This window comes from Mus pahari, chromosome 1 (assembly GCF_900095145.1).
Source record: "Mus pahari chromosome 1, PAHARI_EIJ_v1.1, whole genome shotgun sequence".
Lineage (NCBI taxonomy): Eukaryota > Metazoa > Chordata > Mammalia > Rodentia > Muridae > Mus > Mus pahari.
In genome coordinates, this window is record NC_034590.1 from 8681696 (window position 1) to 8695013 (window position 13318).

The 13318-nt window shown below is 46.0% G+C and overlaps 1 protein-coding gene across 1 annotated transcript in view; it reads right to left on the minus strand.

The window, feature by feature from the left end:
- Dpy19l3 (dpy-19 like C-mannosyltransferase 3) overlaps positions 1-13318 on the minus strand; it is a 65252-nt gene that overhangs the window by 36998 nt on the left and 14936 nt on the right. The window contains exons 4-5 of the mRNA XM_021200113.1: positions 3746-3836; positions 1214-1335 (exon numbers count right to left, since the gene is read on the minus strand). Coding sequence (XP_021055772.1) covers positions 1214-1335; positions 3746-3836 — 213 coding nt within the window. The remainder of the gene's footprint in view (positions 1-1213; positions 1336-3745; positions 3837-13318) is intronic.

Sequence of the window (13318 nt, forward strand, 5' to 3'; positions counted from 1 at the left end):
AGCCAGCTCACACAGAGGGGCCTAGAGAATGAGCCAGTTCACACAGAGGGGCCTAGAGAATGAGCCAGTTCTCACAGAGGGGCCTAGAGAATGAGCCAGTTCACACAGAGGGGCCTAGAGAATGAGCCAGTTCTCACAGAGGGGCCTAGGGAGCCAGTTCACACAGAGGGGCCTAGAAAATGAGCCAGTTCACACAGAGGGGCCTAGAGAATGAGCCAGTTCACACAGAGGGGCCTAGAAAATGAGTCAATTCTTACAGAGGAGCCCAGGGAGCCAGTTCTCACAGAGGGGCCCAGGGAGCTGGCTCAGTGCTTGAATGTGCATATGGGTCTTTCATGGGACCTTAGTTCAGTTCCCAGCACCTATGCTTGGCAGCTCACAACTGCCTGTAACTCTGGTTCCCAGAAACTCCAATGCCTCTGGTCTCTGTATGTACCTTCACATACATGCACAAGCCTCTACACAGGCACACATACACACATATACATAATCTAAAATAAAAGAAATCCTTATATCTATAGAAAGGAAATGCTGAGCTTGTAGCTGGCCCCAGCAGCAGGGTCATCACCACTTTCCACCTGCGAGCAAGCAGCTGTCTTTCTTCAAACGAGATACAAGGAGACCTCCAGGGTCTTTCTAACCTTTTCTAATTCTGCCTCATTCACATGAGAAGTGCTGACTGTGATCTGACAATTGCATGCATACTTCTTAAATCATGAAGACAAGTCATAGAGACAGATGGTAGTGGAGCACGCCTTTAATCCCAGCACTTGGGAGTCAGAGGCAGGAGGATCTCCACGTGTTGGAGGCCAGCCTGGTCTACAGAGTGAGAGGCCAGCCAGGGCTACACAGAGAAATCCAGCCTTGAAAAATAAAAACAAGGACAGACAGACAGACAAATGTAAGTCACAGAGGAACAGGTTACACATAGAGGAATGGTTACACTTTTTCAAATGAAACTATTTCTCAAGCTTTAGACTGCATACATAATTATTAAGTCAGGAAGCTCAACTTGCAAATAAGACAACAGTATCTTATAGGATTAAAACAACAACGATAACAAATAAACAAAGCAAGCAAACACCATGCCCATAGTGACAACTCTCTACCGAGGCAGCTGAAGTCAGGAGACCCGGAGTGACACACCCACTCTGAGGGGCAGTGTGGACCTTCATCAGCCCCTACAAACTCAAGGACACAGAGCACTGCATACCTGTATAGGGAGAACTCTATATAAAACACTGAGAAAAACTTCTTGGTAAATGTTCATTCGTTGAAGGAGGTTGATCGTCCTCATGGATTCAGTTTTATTGTCATAGATTAAGCCATGGAAACCTAAGGGTATGTGAAGACAAACCAAAAGTGAATGAGGACCAGTGTATACTCTTCCATTCACGTGGCACGACGCGCTAACTCTAGCATTCCAGTGAGAGTGTGGTCAGAACAGCTCGGAGTGAACCACAGAGCCTGCCAACCTGGAAGGCTGGCACCTGCTAAAGGAAAAGGCACCCCAACACAGGCACACTTACAAACTTCTGAACAGAACCCCAATGGGGAGGCACCCCAACCTGACAGTGATGGCACGAAATCAAAAAGCTTCTGCCCAGCAGGGGGACAATCAGAGCGACCACAACCGCCTGTAGAACTGGAGAAAACCCCTGCCAGCTACGCCTCAGAGGCGATTAATATCTAGGCTACATTAAAAAAAAACCTGCAAAAACTGAACATCATAAAAATAAAACTGCTAATCAATAAATGGGCTAATGAACTGTTGAACAGTTTTCAAAAGAAAGGACAAAAATGGCTGGTAAATATTTTAAAAAGTGCTAGCCATCATTAGCCATCAGGGAAATGCAAACTGAAACGACTTGAGATCTCATTTCGTGCTGGTTAGAGTGGCCGTCATCAAGAAAGAAAATGACAACAAGTGCTGGAGATGATTCTAGGACAGAGGAACCGTTGCCAGCTCCCAGTGGGAGTGTAAACCAGGACAGCAGCTGTGGAAACTAGTGTGGATGGAGGCGTCTCAAAAAACTAGAAACGACCACTGAGAATTAGAATGCCCCCCCATCCCTGAGCAGCTATTGGCAGTAACGTTAGCAGAGTCGGGGGCTGATTCTCTATAATGGTATAACCACTGCTAAGGTGCCCAGGCTCCAGTAAATACCCCAAAATGATTATGCTGGCAACCGTGTCTGAACTCAGTGGGTCACAAAGAAAATGAAGCAAAACAAAACAACCCCCACCCCCCACATGGAAGTAGGTGGGAACCTTGCTGGGAAGGAAGCAAGGCTTAACGGATGCAGGGGAGTGACAGCGGGTAACGGGGATGGTGAAAGTGACCAAAAGCATTATATACACACATGGATTTGTCAAAGAATTTCTTTTTTTTTTTTTTTTTTTAAAGATTTATTTATTTATTACATGTAAGTACACTGTAGCTGTCTTCAGACACTCCAGAAGAGGGCGCCAGATCTCGTTACGGATGGATGTGAGCCACCATGTGGTTGCTGGGATTTGAACTCAGGACCTTCAGAAGAGCAATCAGGTGCTCTTACCTGCTGAGCCATCTCACCAGCCCCAAAGAATTTCTTAAGAGAAAATTTCTTCTATAAAACTACTCATTACAGGGCCACTTGGCCTGGGCCAACCGTCAGTAACATCAGAGTTTTCTGCCATGTGGCAGGGGCTCACAGGCTGGGACTTACAGAAACAAATCTACCCCGGGTAATACCCGCAGATGGCCCCAGGGAGGAAGAGCGTCCTCACAGGACGGAGCAGGCTCTCGTCAGAACACGCTTCTGTCGCAGGTACATTCTGAGGAAAAGCTGCTCTTGGGACCCTGACCTGTGCTCATGCCAGCAGCGAGGGGGCAGAGACCCAGCTCCACAGCGCCACCCCTGCCCTCAGCATCCTGAGAGGTTACCCTAAGTTTTCAGGGACCGTGACTCTTGCCAAACCAGATAGTGTGGCTTTGATACTGACAAAAAATTCAGAATTAGCCAGTATGCTGAAGGCAGAGTCAGAGGCTAAACTAAAACTGTTGAGATAAACTCTCGAGAAGAGAGGGCCAGCACACGTAAGAGATGCTGTGCTGGGTCATGGCATCTCAGGTGTCCCCATGATGACTGTGTGGAAGGTACTGGAAGCAGTGGGAATTTCATTGCTCGGGTTTCTTGGGACAGATTACCTGCCTCCTTCGCCCCTGGTCCCTTCTTTGAAAAGTAAGAAGACACATACCATGAAAGGGATTATAAGCTGATAAAATAAAACCAGAAGCTCAAAGAGCTCAAGAGATTGACTCAGGGAGTACTGGCTGCTTTTCCAGTTTGATTCCCAGCACCAACATGGCAGCTCACAACCAGTCTTAGGGAACCCAATACCTTCTTCTGACCTCTACAGGCACCAGGAACACATGTGGTACACAGACATATATGAAGGTAAGATATTCATACATTTAAATTTATGAGCCAGGTGTGGTGATGCCTTTATTCCAGCACTCAGGAGGCAGAGGTAGGTGGATCTCTGAATTCAAGGTCAGCTTGGTCTACACCATGGGTTCGAGGACAGCCAGGACCATGTAAAAAGACTCTGTTTCAAAACAAAACAAACACGCGCACACACACACACACACACACACACACACAAAATAACAATGCATCAGGTGCAAAGAGGGGAAGGGAGAGGCTTGAGGGAAACAAGGCGGAGAAGTCAGCATGCCCACATCAGTAGCTGTTGGGATTACCTTGCAAGAGGGTCGGAGCCTGCAGCATCTGCTTGTAGTAAGAATAGTACAGTCCACATTCCGTCCTGAATGAGATTTCTCGCTCTACTTCCTGAAACAAAGTGAGAACTACTGGGTTTACTTAACCTAGTTTTGTTGAAACGCCCACTGTTACTATAGAAACAAGATAGGGAACTACAGAGTTTAGGAGAGAAAGGACACTCTGCACATACCAGAAATCTTGACACAGTGAGGCACGGAGGCTAGTGCCTGCAATCCCACCAGCTGGAGGTTGAGACTGGAGGATCACGAGTTCAAGGCTGACCTGGAGACTATATGGAGAGACCCTGCCTCAAAACAGCCAAAAGAAGGCTGATGATGGGGATGGGCTGGGTCATTCTCTCTACTCTTGTAGACAGATGTGTTTCCATAAAATGTTTTTAAAAACCTGACAGAACTTGTTTCGTTTAAGGTGTATTTCAAAGTTCATGGTTTCACACAACTTCCAACTACAAAGAAACCCACAAATCGCCACTAGACCTAAGCGATAAGAGTTCTCTGGGGTTTGAGAGATGGCTCAGCAATAAAGAGATGACATACACATTTTTTTTCCAAAAGCATAAATGATTTAAAAAGCTATACCCTCTGCCATCACAGACCCCTTTACTCCAGTGTTCCAAAAGCTAGGCCCCCGAGCTGAGGTCACACTGTGTAAAAAGTGGTGTAAAATGCACGCTAACAACACAGATCCACACTCCACAGACCCCAGGCAGCCGGGAGAGACCAGAAACGCTCACACCTGATGCCAAGCTGCTAAATCCCCATCTCAGCGGGTCTCTGCTCAGTCCTACCTGCATGATTTTTGTTTTCAAAGAGTAATAAACATTTTACTAAAAGAACCACTCATGGGCTACAGAGGTGGCTGACCTTACAGTGGACATGGGTTCAATCCCCAGCGTGCACATGGCAACTTACAACCCTCGGTTGCTCCAGCCCCGGGGAATCTGATGCCTCCTTCTGGGGTGCTGCATGCCCACTACACTTACAAACATGCAGGCATATAACTGTACATATACAAGTTAAAACAACATTTTTTTAAAAAAAAGAACCACTTGGGCTATTTATCTTCCAACCTGAAAATTAATGTATTTCTCCCACCCTTTAAATACTTTTTCTGTCCTTTAAAGCACTATGAATTAGGGCCAGTGAGTGGGTTCAGACGGTAAAGGTGTTTGCTGCCAAGCCTGCCAACCTGACTTCCACCCCATGACCCACGTGGTAGAGAGAGAACAAACCCCCACAAGCTACCCTCTGACCTCTGTATGCCTGTCTTGGCAAATATATGGTCCACACATGCACACATACGAATGTGCATGTGCACACACACACACATACATGAAAAACTTCTGTAAAATATAAAAACATGAAGAACCCACTCATGTGATTGTGGAAAAATCATTAAGAAAATATCCTTACGAACTAGGGTGTCTCAGCACAAGCTGTTGGGACAGTTGAGCAGGGAGCCTGCAATCAAGCCTGACTACCTGAGTGCCATCCTGAGCCCACACGGCTGAAGCCGAAAAAAAGCCTCCTACAAGAGGTCCTCCGACCTACACAGATGTGCCATGATACCACATACCCATGCATATGCACACACAGATACGCATGTGCATGCACATGCATATGCACACACAAGCACAATTTAAAAGAAATTTTATAAGAATGCCAAAATATCCAACTATTGACTCCAGCAAACTATTAGCTGGTCCTGTTCCTTCTAGGACCGTGTGAGTCCAAACTTTTTATACCGAGCTTTCTTTCACAGAAAGTAAGCATTAAAGAAGAGGAGGAAAGAGAGGAGTAAGAGGCATGAAGAAGAAGGGAATGAAGGGGAGGGGGAGGGGAGGGGGAGGGGGAGAAGGGCATGAGGAAGGAGGGGCAAGGGAGAGAGAAAGAGGAGGACAAGGAGGAGGGGTCTGCTGGCATGGTGGCTCAAGTCTGTACTTCCATTATCCGAGTGGAGACTGGAAAATCATAAAGTCCAGCCTGGGCTACAGAGTGAGACTTCATCTCAAAATCAAAGTTTTAAAGGGGCTGGCGGTGCTGTGCATGGTGGCACATGCATTCAATCTCAGCACTCAGGAGGCAGAGGCAGGCAGATCTCTGAGTTTGAGCCCAGTCTGGCCTACAGAGTGAGTTCCAGGACAGCCAGATCTGCAGAGAAACCCTGTCCCAAAATGAAGAACATCAAGGAAGAGTGCCGTAGATGCAGCCCCGAAGTACAGACAGCCTAGCTAACACACAATAGTACAAAGGCAAAACAAAAACAAAAGCAATGGAAAGCCACCAGTCCTAGATCAACCTGAGCATCCCCGTTTCATGCAGAGGACTATGGGGAAAGTGCCCTCTCTCGGCTTCTGCAGTGGCGCTGACTTATCATTCTCAGCAAAAAGAGGCAGCCTTTCCTAGTGATTAATTACACCAACCTGGCCATCTTTAATCTTGGCAAACACACGACTTATTGCTTTGATAATATAAGACCAAACTGGTATCCTGTGTTTCTGCACCGTTCAAATTCCCACCCAGTCAAATAACCATGGAGACTGCCTATTGATGTTAACTGAGCAAATACTAGCTTTTGTCCATGCAAAAATAAATAAATAAATAAAATAAAAATGAGCCCACATTAAGTGTAATTACACTCCTCTTTTCTCCAGCTGCCTTTGCCCGTTCACAGTGCTAGCTAGCTACTGCCTTTAACATCCTAACTCTGAACCTACAGTCACAGTGGGGGAGCCAGCTCAGTCATTCACAGCTTTTGGGCTATAGGGCTCTAAGGGGAAAATAAGGCTTATAAAAGAGGGGTTATTCAATGTATAAAGAGTGGAAGGCTTCTGTGCCCTTCCCCCTCTTTACTATACCCAGAACAGTAAAAACCAAAGAGGGATCTAATTAGTAAAGAACGCATTCAAACATGATTAATTGGTAATCTTGGCACCAGCTGTCTAGAACCAAATGCTATCCTTTATTAGACAGACACTTGCAGGTTTTACATCTGCTTCATGCTAAGAGAACATCTGCCTTGCTCAAATGCTTCCCCAGTTCTACAGCAATTTATACTTTGTCTGGTGGATCTCGCCAATGAAAACGTACATCAGTGGAGGTTACCCTCTGCAGAGTGCAAAGTGGACCAATACTCCAAATTTTAATTTGCATAGGTACTGTGTGGGGAGCAGTATTTGGTGGAAGAATAACTTGTGTCTGAAGATAATAACAGAAGGAAGTAGAAAGACAGACCAACTGCATTCTTGTTCATTTGTGTGGATGTACGCATACACACTTACACACACAATCCTGCAGAGCCGACAGAGGGAGTTGGAGCAATGGAAGCCAGAGTTCCAGGCAGTTATAAGCTGGGAACTGAACTCAGGTCCTCCGGAAGAGCAGTGAGTGCTCTTAACCTCTGAGCCATCTCTCCAGCCCTGTGAACTGTATTTTCAAAGATCTGCATCCCTAAAAACATTTCGGTAGCAGCTTGGATAGCAATGTAAGTACTAAAAGAGGAGAGGAAGAGGACTCTCACAGTTGATGATCTGCACCCGAGGGCACGCAAGCGTGATGCTGGCAATGTCTGAAAGGTTTTCAGGCCCTTTGAGAATAATGACACTCAACTCAGGAACACAGCAAGTTCATTTCTAAAAATCTCACATCAATAACTTTTGTTGATAAAAACTGTTCCCTCCCATCGCCCGATAATTAGGCTGCTGGGGATGGAGAAGCCGACGACCTATTAACTCTCTGAAATGCTGTTTCAGAGTTAACAAATCATCTCACCAAGAATCGGGGAGTTCACGGGAAGACAGCTGTGCAGAGCCCCGCACTGGGAACCATGCCCTCGGCAAACATATTTACGGCACGTACATGGTTTATTGTCTGGTTAAATTCCCATCCATCTGTTAGGATGGAAGGATTCCTGCCCTCGAGTTGACTAAAGCTGTGACACGTGACAGCTGACAAGCAGGCTGGTGAGAAGGTTAAGTCTTGCAGGCTCTACCGGCTCCACTGGGCCTGCCCAGAAGCCACCAGCAGCATCTGCAGATTAACCCCACTTATTCCAGAGACACCTTGCTTTGAAGGAGTACGAAAATCATGCAACATGAAACCTATGGGGATGCTGGTGAAACAGAAGCCTGAGAACACCAGACAAAGGAGAAGCTGGGACAGCCATACATGCTTTGAACGGGTGGAGACAAGAGGTCTAAGAATCCAGTCCTGGACCCAAAAGAACAAGACCAGTACACAGAGAACAACGGAAAAGGCACACGACAGCTCACAACCTAAGTCCAGTTCCCGGGGATCTAAACCTGTCCCCTGATTTCCACTTTCAGCACTTAGTGTGCATACACACATGCAGAAAAACACTTCACACGCATAAAACAAATCAGTCTGAAAAACATTTCTGGGTGCGGGTGTGGAGGCTGAGGCAGATGGATCTCTGTGAGTTCCTGGTCAGACAGGTCTGTAGAGTTTGACCTGACTCAAAAAAGGATGGCGTGCTGCTGCTGGTGAAGGGGTGTCTGGGCAGAGATCTGGAGGTGACTGTGGGCCAAGTGGATTCCAGAAGGAAAGGCAGTGATACGGAGCCTCACAGGAGGATGTGGCAGCCTGAGTGCAGATGAGATACAAGGGCAGGAGGCAGGGACCAGAGGGCACATCTCCTTGTCCCATGGGTGATGCGGGCTCTGGGCCTGTAACTTAAGAGCTTGGCAGGGTGGAGTGTGCAGAGGGGAGTTAGGAGTTTGTTTTTATATTCATTAAGCTCGGAAAGCACAGGGGATTCATACTTTGAGAGAAGGTCTCACTAGGTAGCCCAGGCTGGCTAGCACTGAAGTGATCTTTGTGTTTCTACCTCGTGTTAGGATTACGGACATGCACCACCATGCTTGGCTATACACCACACACACACACACACACACACACACACAATACATATACATTCTACATATAGAGATTTTTATTTATGTGTCTTTGCGAGTATACGCCACAAAAGTGCAGGTACCCAGTGTGGCCAGAAGAGGGTGTCAGATCCCAGGGAGTTGGAGTTCTAGCTGGTTGTGAGCTGCCTGACATGGGCACTGGGAATCAAACTCAGGCCCTCTGGAAGAGAACTATGTACTTTTAACCACTGAATACCTCCCCAGCCACTGAGCTTCATATTTTTAGTTTGTTTTTTTTTTAATTATAAACAAAACTGCAGAGTTCTGAGTGATCCAACTGAACCATTGGGTGAAATAAGCCAGGTTCAGAAAGATCAACAACAGTACATGCATTCCCCCACATGAAGACCGAGACATAGAACACCTGTGAGACACCAAAGCAGAAGGGTTGGCTATGTGGGATAGAGGAAGGGGACCAGAAGAACGGGAAGCAAGACAGGACGGAGACAATGTTTTCCTCGTGTGCAGTGTCTAGCTTCTCAGCAGGGACAGAGTCACGAAAGCAGAAGTGGGAAGGAGATGAGCAGAGACAAGGGAGGTCACGGGAAGTGGGCAGACAAGTTTAAGGACAGGCAGGCTTCACATCTCATGACGAAAGCCACTGCTTACATCCACTTTAAAAATAAGGGAACAAGCCGGGCTTGCATCAAGGGTCTGCTGTAGTGACACAGGCAGAGAAAAGGCACAGTCTTGAGACGGTCACCTTTTTGGTCATTGTATGTGCTTAGAAGCGGGATTTGCTGAGGGAGTCCATGGGCAGTCTGAATGAGCACGAGCCTTCAAAGCCTTCTGGCCTATGCTGGTCAGACGTGACACTTTGAGATAGGGGAAACACAAGGACAGGCTAGGGCAGGCCAGGGCTTTGGCCTCTGCACCTGAAACGCCCGTTGGACACCAGAAAAAGGACAACTAAGGGGCTGATACTCAGGTCTCCATTTGGGAGAATCCCTGAGTGGGGTCTTCACTGGGAACCACCATCATGTTGACCTTAGAAATGAGAGTGGACAGAAGAGGCTGGAAACCAAGGAGTGAGTGGCCTTAGGGGGACCCAAGGGCTCAGATGCAGCAGCAGGAGCAACTCCTGAAGAGCAAGGCTGGGTGACTTAGCATCTTTGAGATCACTGGGCATTTCACTAAGCGCTTTCCTGGGGAAGCTATGCATTTGAGCCTGATTGGAAAGGGTTCCAGAAAGAACCATAAGAGAGAAACAGGGACTACAGGCCATTAAAACGAGACAAGAGCTCAAAAGAAAGGAGGGCATGTCACAAGTGTCCCCCGGAAGGGAGCAAAGGTAAAGGTGCCTACTGTCGAGTGCTGGGTCTCAGCAGAGGTGGGGGAGGCCAGCAGCGCTGGCTGTGTGCATGTGAACCAGCCACACAAACATGTTTCCCTAGGAGCAATGGTTCGGCGTTGGCCAGTTTGGTATTCTCAGTCACTGTATTCTTAGTAGCACAGGAAAACCAACCGCAGTTTTGATGTTGGCACTGTGACAGCTTTATAAAATGTATCCTAGAGTGGTATTATTATTATTATTATTATTTTAAGAATCTGGACAGCTAAAGCTATAGGTCAAGACTAAAACACTGCCTAGAATCCCCCAGTGAGGGGCTGGAGGTGTGGCTCAGTGGTAGAGCCCCTGCCTAGAATTCTCCAGAGAGGGATAGGGGTATGGCTAAGAAACAGATCATTTACCTTATATACAAAGTCCTTAGACCCACCCCTAGTGCAGGAAAAACTTGTCATAATAAAAAGAAAATTCCTAGTGTCTGATATTTTTAGGGTAATGATTGGTGAAATATTCCCCATTAAAACTACAGAATTTGATTTCTGGGGCCACACGTGGCAATTCCCATTTTCCTAGATTAAAGTCCATTTTTTTCTTAGACCATGGATTTGCCTAGACATGCCACTTGTGATGTCACAATCGGCTTCTGGTCTGTAGTTTCTGTATTTCTACCCCATTACTTCCATCTTAGTGCACTGGTGGATGAGGTCACACTGATGGCTGTCATTTTCACCAAGTGTTTTCCTATTTTCTAGTTATTAATCTGCTTTTTAGCTGTATCCGTCCTTTTGGCAGACTCTTTACTTTCTAATTCCACGAAGGAATACTCCATTCATTTCTAGATACTCCGTCTTACTCTATATCATATTATTTAAAGCCACAAAACTCTGCATACTGCTTTGAAACACATCTCTGATTTCTAGATTTCATTTATAATTTTTAAACATTCAATACCCACTTCCTCTGCTCCACGAATACTCTAAGGAATACTTGCGGGCATGTCTGCGGCAGACAAGGCCCGGGTTTGATCCTCAGGGCTTCAAGTGAAGAAGGAGTGATGGGGGGGTGGGGGGTGGAGATAGGATAGAAACTGGTAAATTACAGGTAGGAGGGAGTTTCATATTTAGTTAGCTCAAACTTTTATTTAAAGGAATGAATAAATCAATGAGAAAGCTGTCACATTATCCTGAGGCAGGAACCAGAGTGTTTACTTGCTGGGTGAGTGAAGTCTATTTTTTTCTGCAAACAAAACCAACACACACTTGGCTCACAGTCCAGATCACTTTCTGCTCTTGTAGCTGACCCAGGTTGAGTTTCCAGCACCCACACCAGCAGGCTCGCAATTGTCTGGCACTACAGTTCCAGGGGATCCAATAACCTCTTCTGGCCTCTTGGGGGACAACACTCACATGTGCAGGCACACACACAAGGATACACTCATCTACATGCATAATTTAGAAATAAGTTTGGAAGTTGGTGGAAGTACACAACAGTGAGTTTGAGGACAACCTGGTCTACATTATAAGTTCCAGGCTACCCAGGAGTAGTGAGACCCTGCTTAAAACAAAAAAAAAGTTTATAAATGACATCTTTACATTCATGTATTTTGTGTCCTGCTTTTGGGAATGCATTTGTGATTGTGTCTCTGTTCTTTCTCTCTCTCTCTCTCTCTCTCTCTCTCTCTCTCTCTCTCTCTCTCTCTCTCTCTCTCTCTGTGTGTGTGTGTGTGTGTGTGTGTGTGTGTGTGCGCGCACACGTGCTTTTAACTTGGGAACTATTCTAGGTGACTTTCTTAACTACGATGACCCAGGAGAACTTATTTACCTTTCTGTGATGCTCTGCAATGAGTAGTGTGACCATGTGTGTGCCCTTTTGTGTTTTCCATAAACACACCTATTGGGCTTTGCATTTTGAGAAAGCTTCACTATGGAGCCTAGGCTGGTCATGAACCCAGATCTCCTATCTGCACTTCTTAGGAGTTAGAATTCCAGGCATGTACTACCACACCACCGATCTATTTATTGATCTATCAGGTTGTTGTTTTTGAGACAAGCTCTTAAAGAGTTCAGACTGGTTTCAAAATCTCCATGTCATTGAAGATGCCCTTAAACTCTGATCCCAGTGCTGAGATCACAGGTGGGCACCACAACACGGTTTATTGGAAACTGGCGATAAACCCAGGGCTTCCTATATGCTATGCAAGCAACTCTATCAACAGAGACCTGTCCCAGACCAACTTAATAGTTTTGAAATGGACACACATTTATAGATATATTCTGGTCTTGCTATAAAAGAGAATGCAGGATGTCTCCATTGCCTTGGTCTTTTTCTCCTTCCCCTTCATGCGTTCTGTAATCGCATCATTCCTTGGTTATTACATTATACAACCAAACATTACACGTGTAAGCCCGTGTTATTTATATCCAATACACTTTATGCTGTGGCATTAGGTATCCTTGGGCCTCTAGTAAATAATGTGAGTTACACTGACAGCATTTCTGACATTTAAAAAATTCTATTCTAGTTTTTTAGTTAGCTTGTTTGTTTTGTTTTTGAGATGCAGTCTAGCTAAATAGCCTTGGCTGGTTTGGGATTCACTATGTAGACCAGGCCGGCTTCTGTTGGCTGCTTCTGCCACCTGAGTACTGAGATAAAAAGCATGCAATGCTATGACATTTGTCATTGTTTAAAAATCTGTCCACAGTCTGGATTAAATATTTCCTATCAACTTCTTTCAGAGCTTGAAAATCATTTTCCAGGCTAAAAAGAGTTTGTATAATGCCTTTGGTGGTTTGAGTAAGAAAGGCCTTCATAGGCTCATGTATCTGAATGCTTACCACCAGGGAGTGGCATTATTTGAGAGGATTAGAAGGATTAGGAGATGTGGTCAAACTGGAGCACATGTGGCCTTGTTGGAGGAAGTGTGTCACTAGGAGTGGGCTTTAAGGTTCCAAAAGCCCATGCCTGGCCTATACTCTCTCTCTTTCTTGGCCTTCAGATCAGGATGTAGCTACTGTTCCAGAGCCATGCTCCCTGCCATGATAATGGACCAAACCTCCGAAACTGTAAGGGGCAGGGGATGCTTTCTCTCATAAGAGTTGCCTTGGTCGTGATGCCTCTTCACAGCAACAGAACAGTGATTAAGACAATGCCTTTATGCCAGGCGTGGTGGCACACACCTTTAATCCCAGCACTCGGGAGGCAGAGGCAGGTGGATTTCTGAGTTCGAGGCCAACCAGGTCTACAGAGTGAGTTAGTTCCAGGACAGCCAGGGCTATACAGAGAAACCCTGTCTCGAAAAACCAAAAAAAA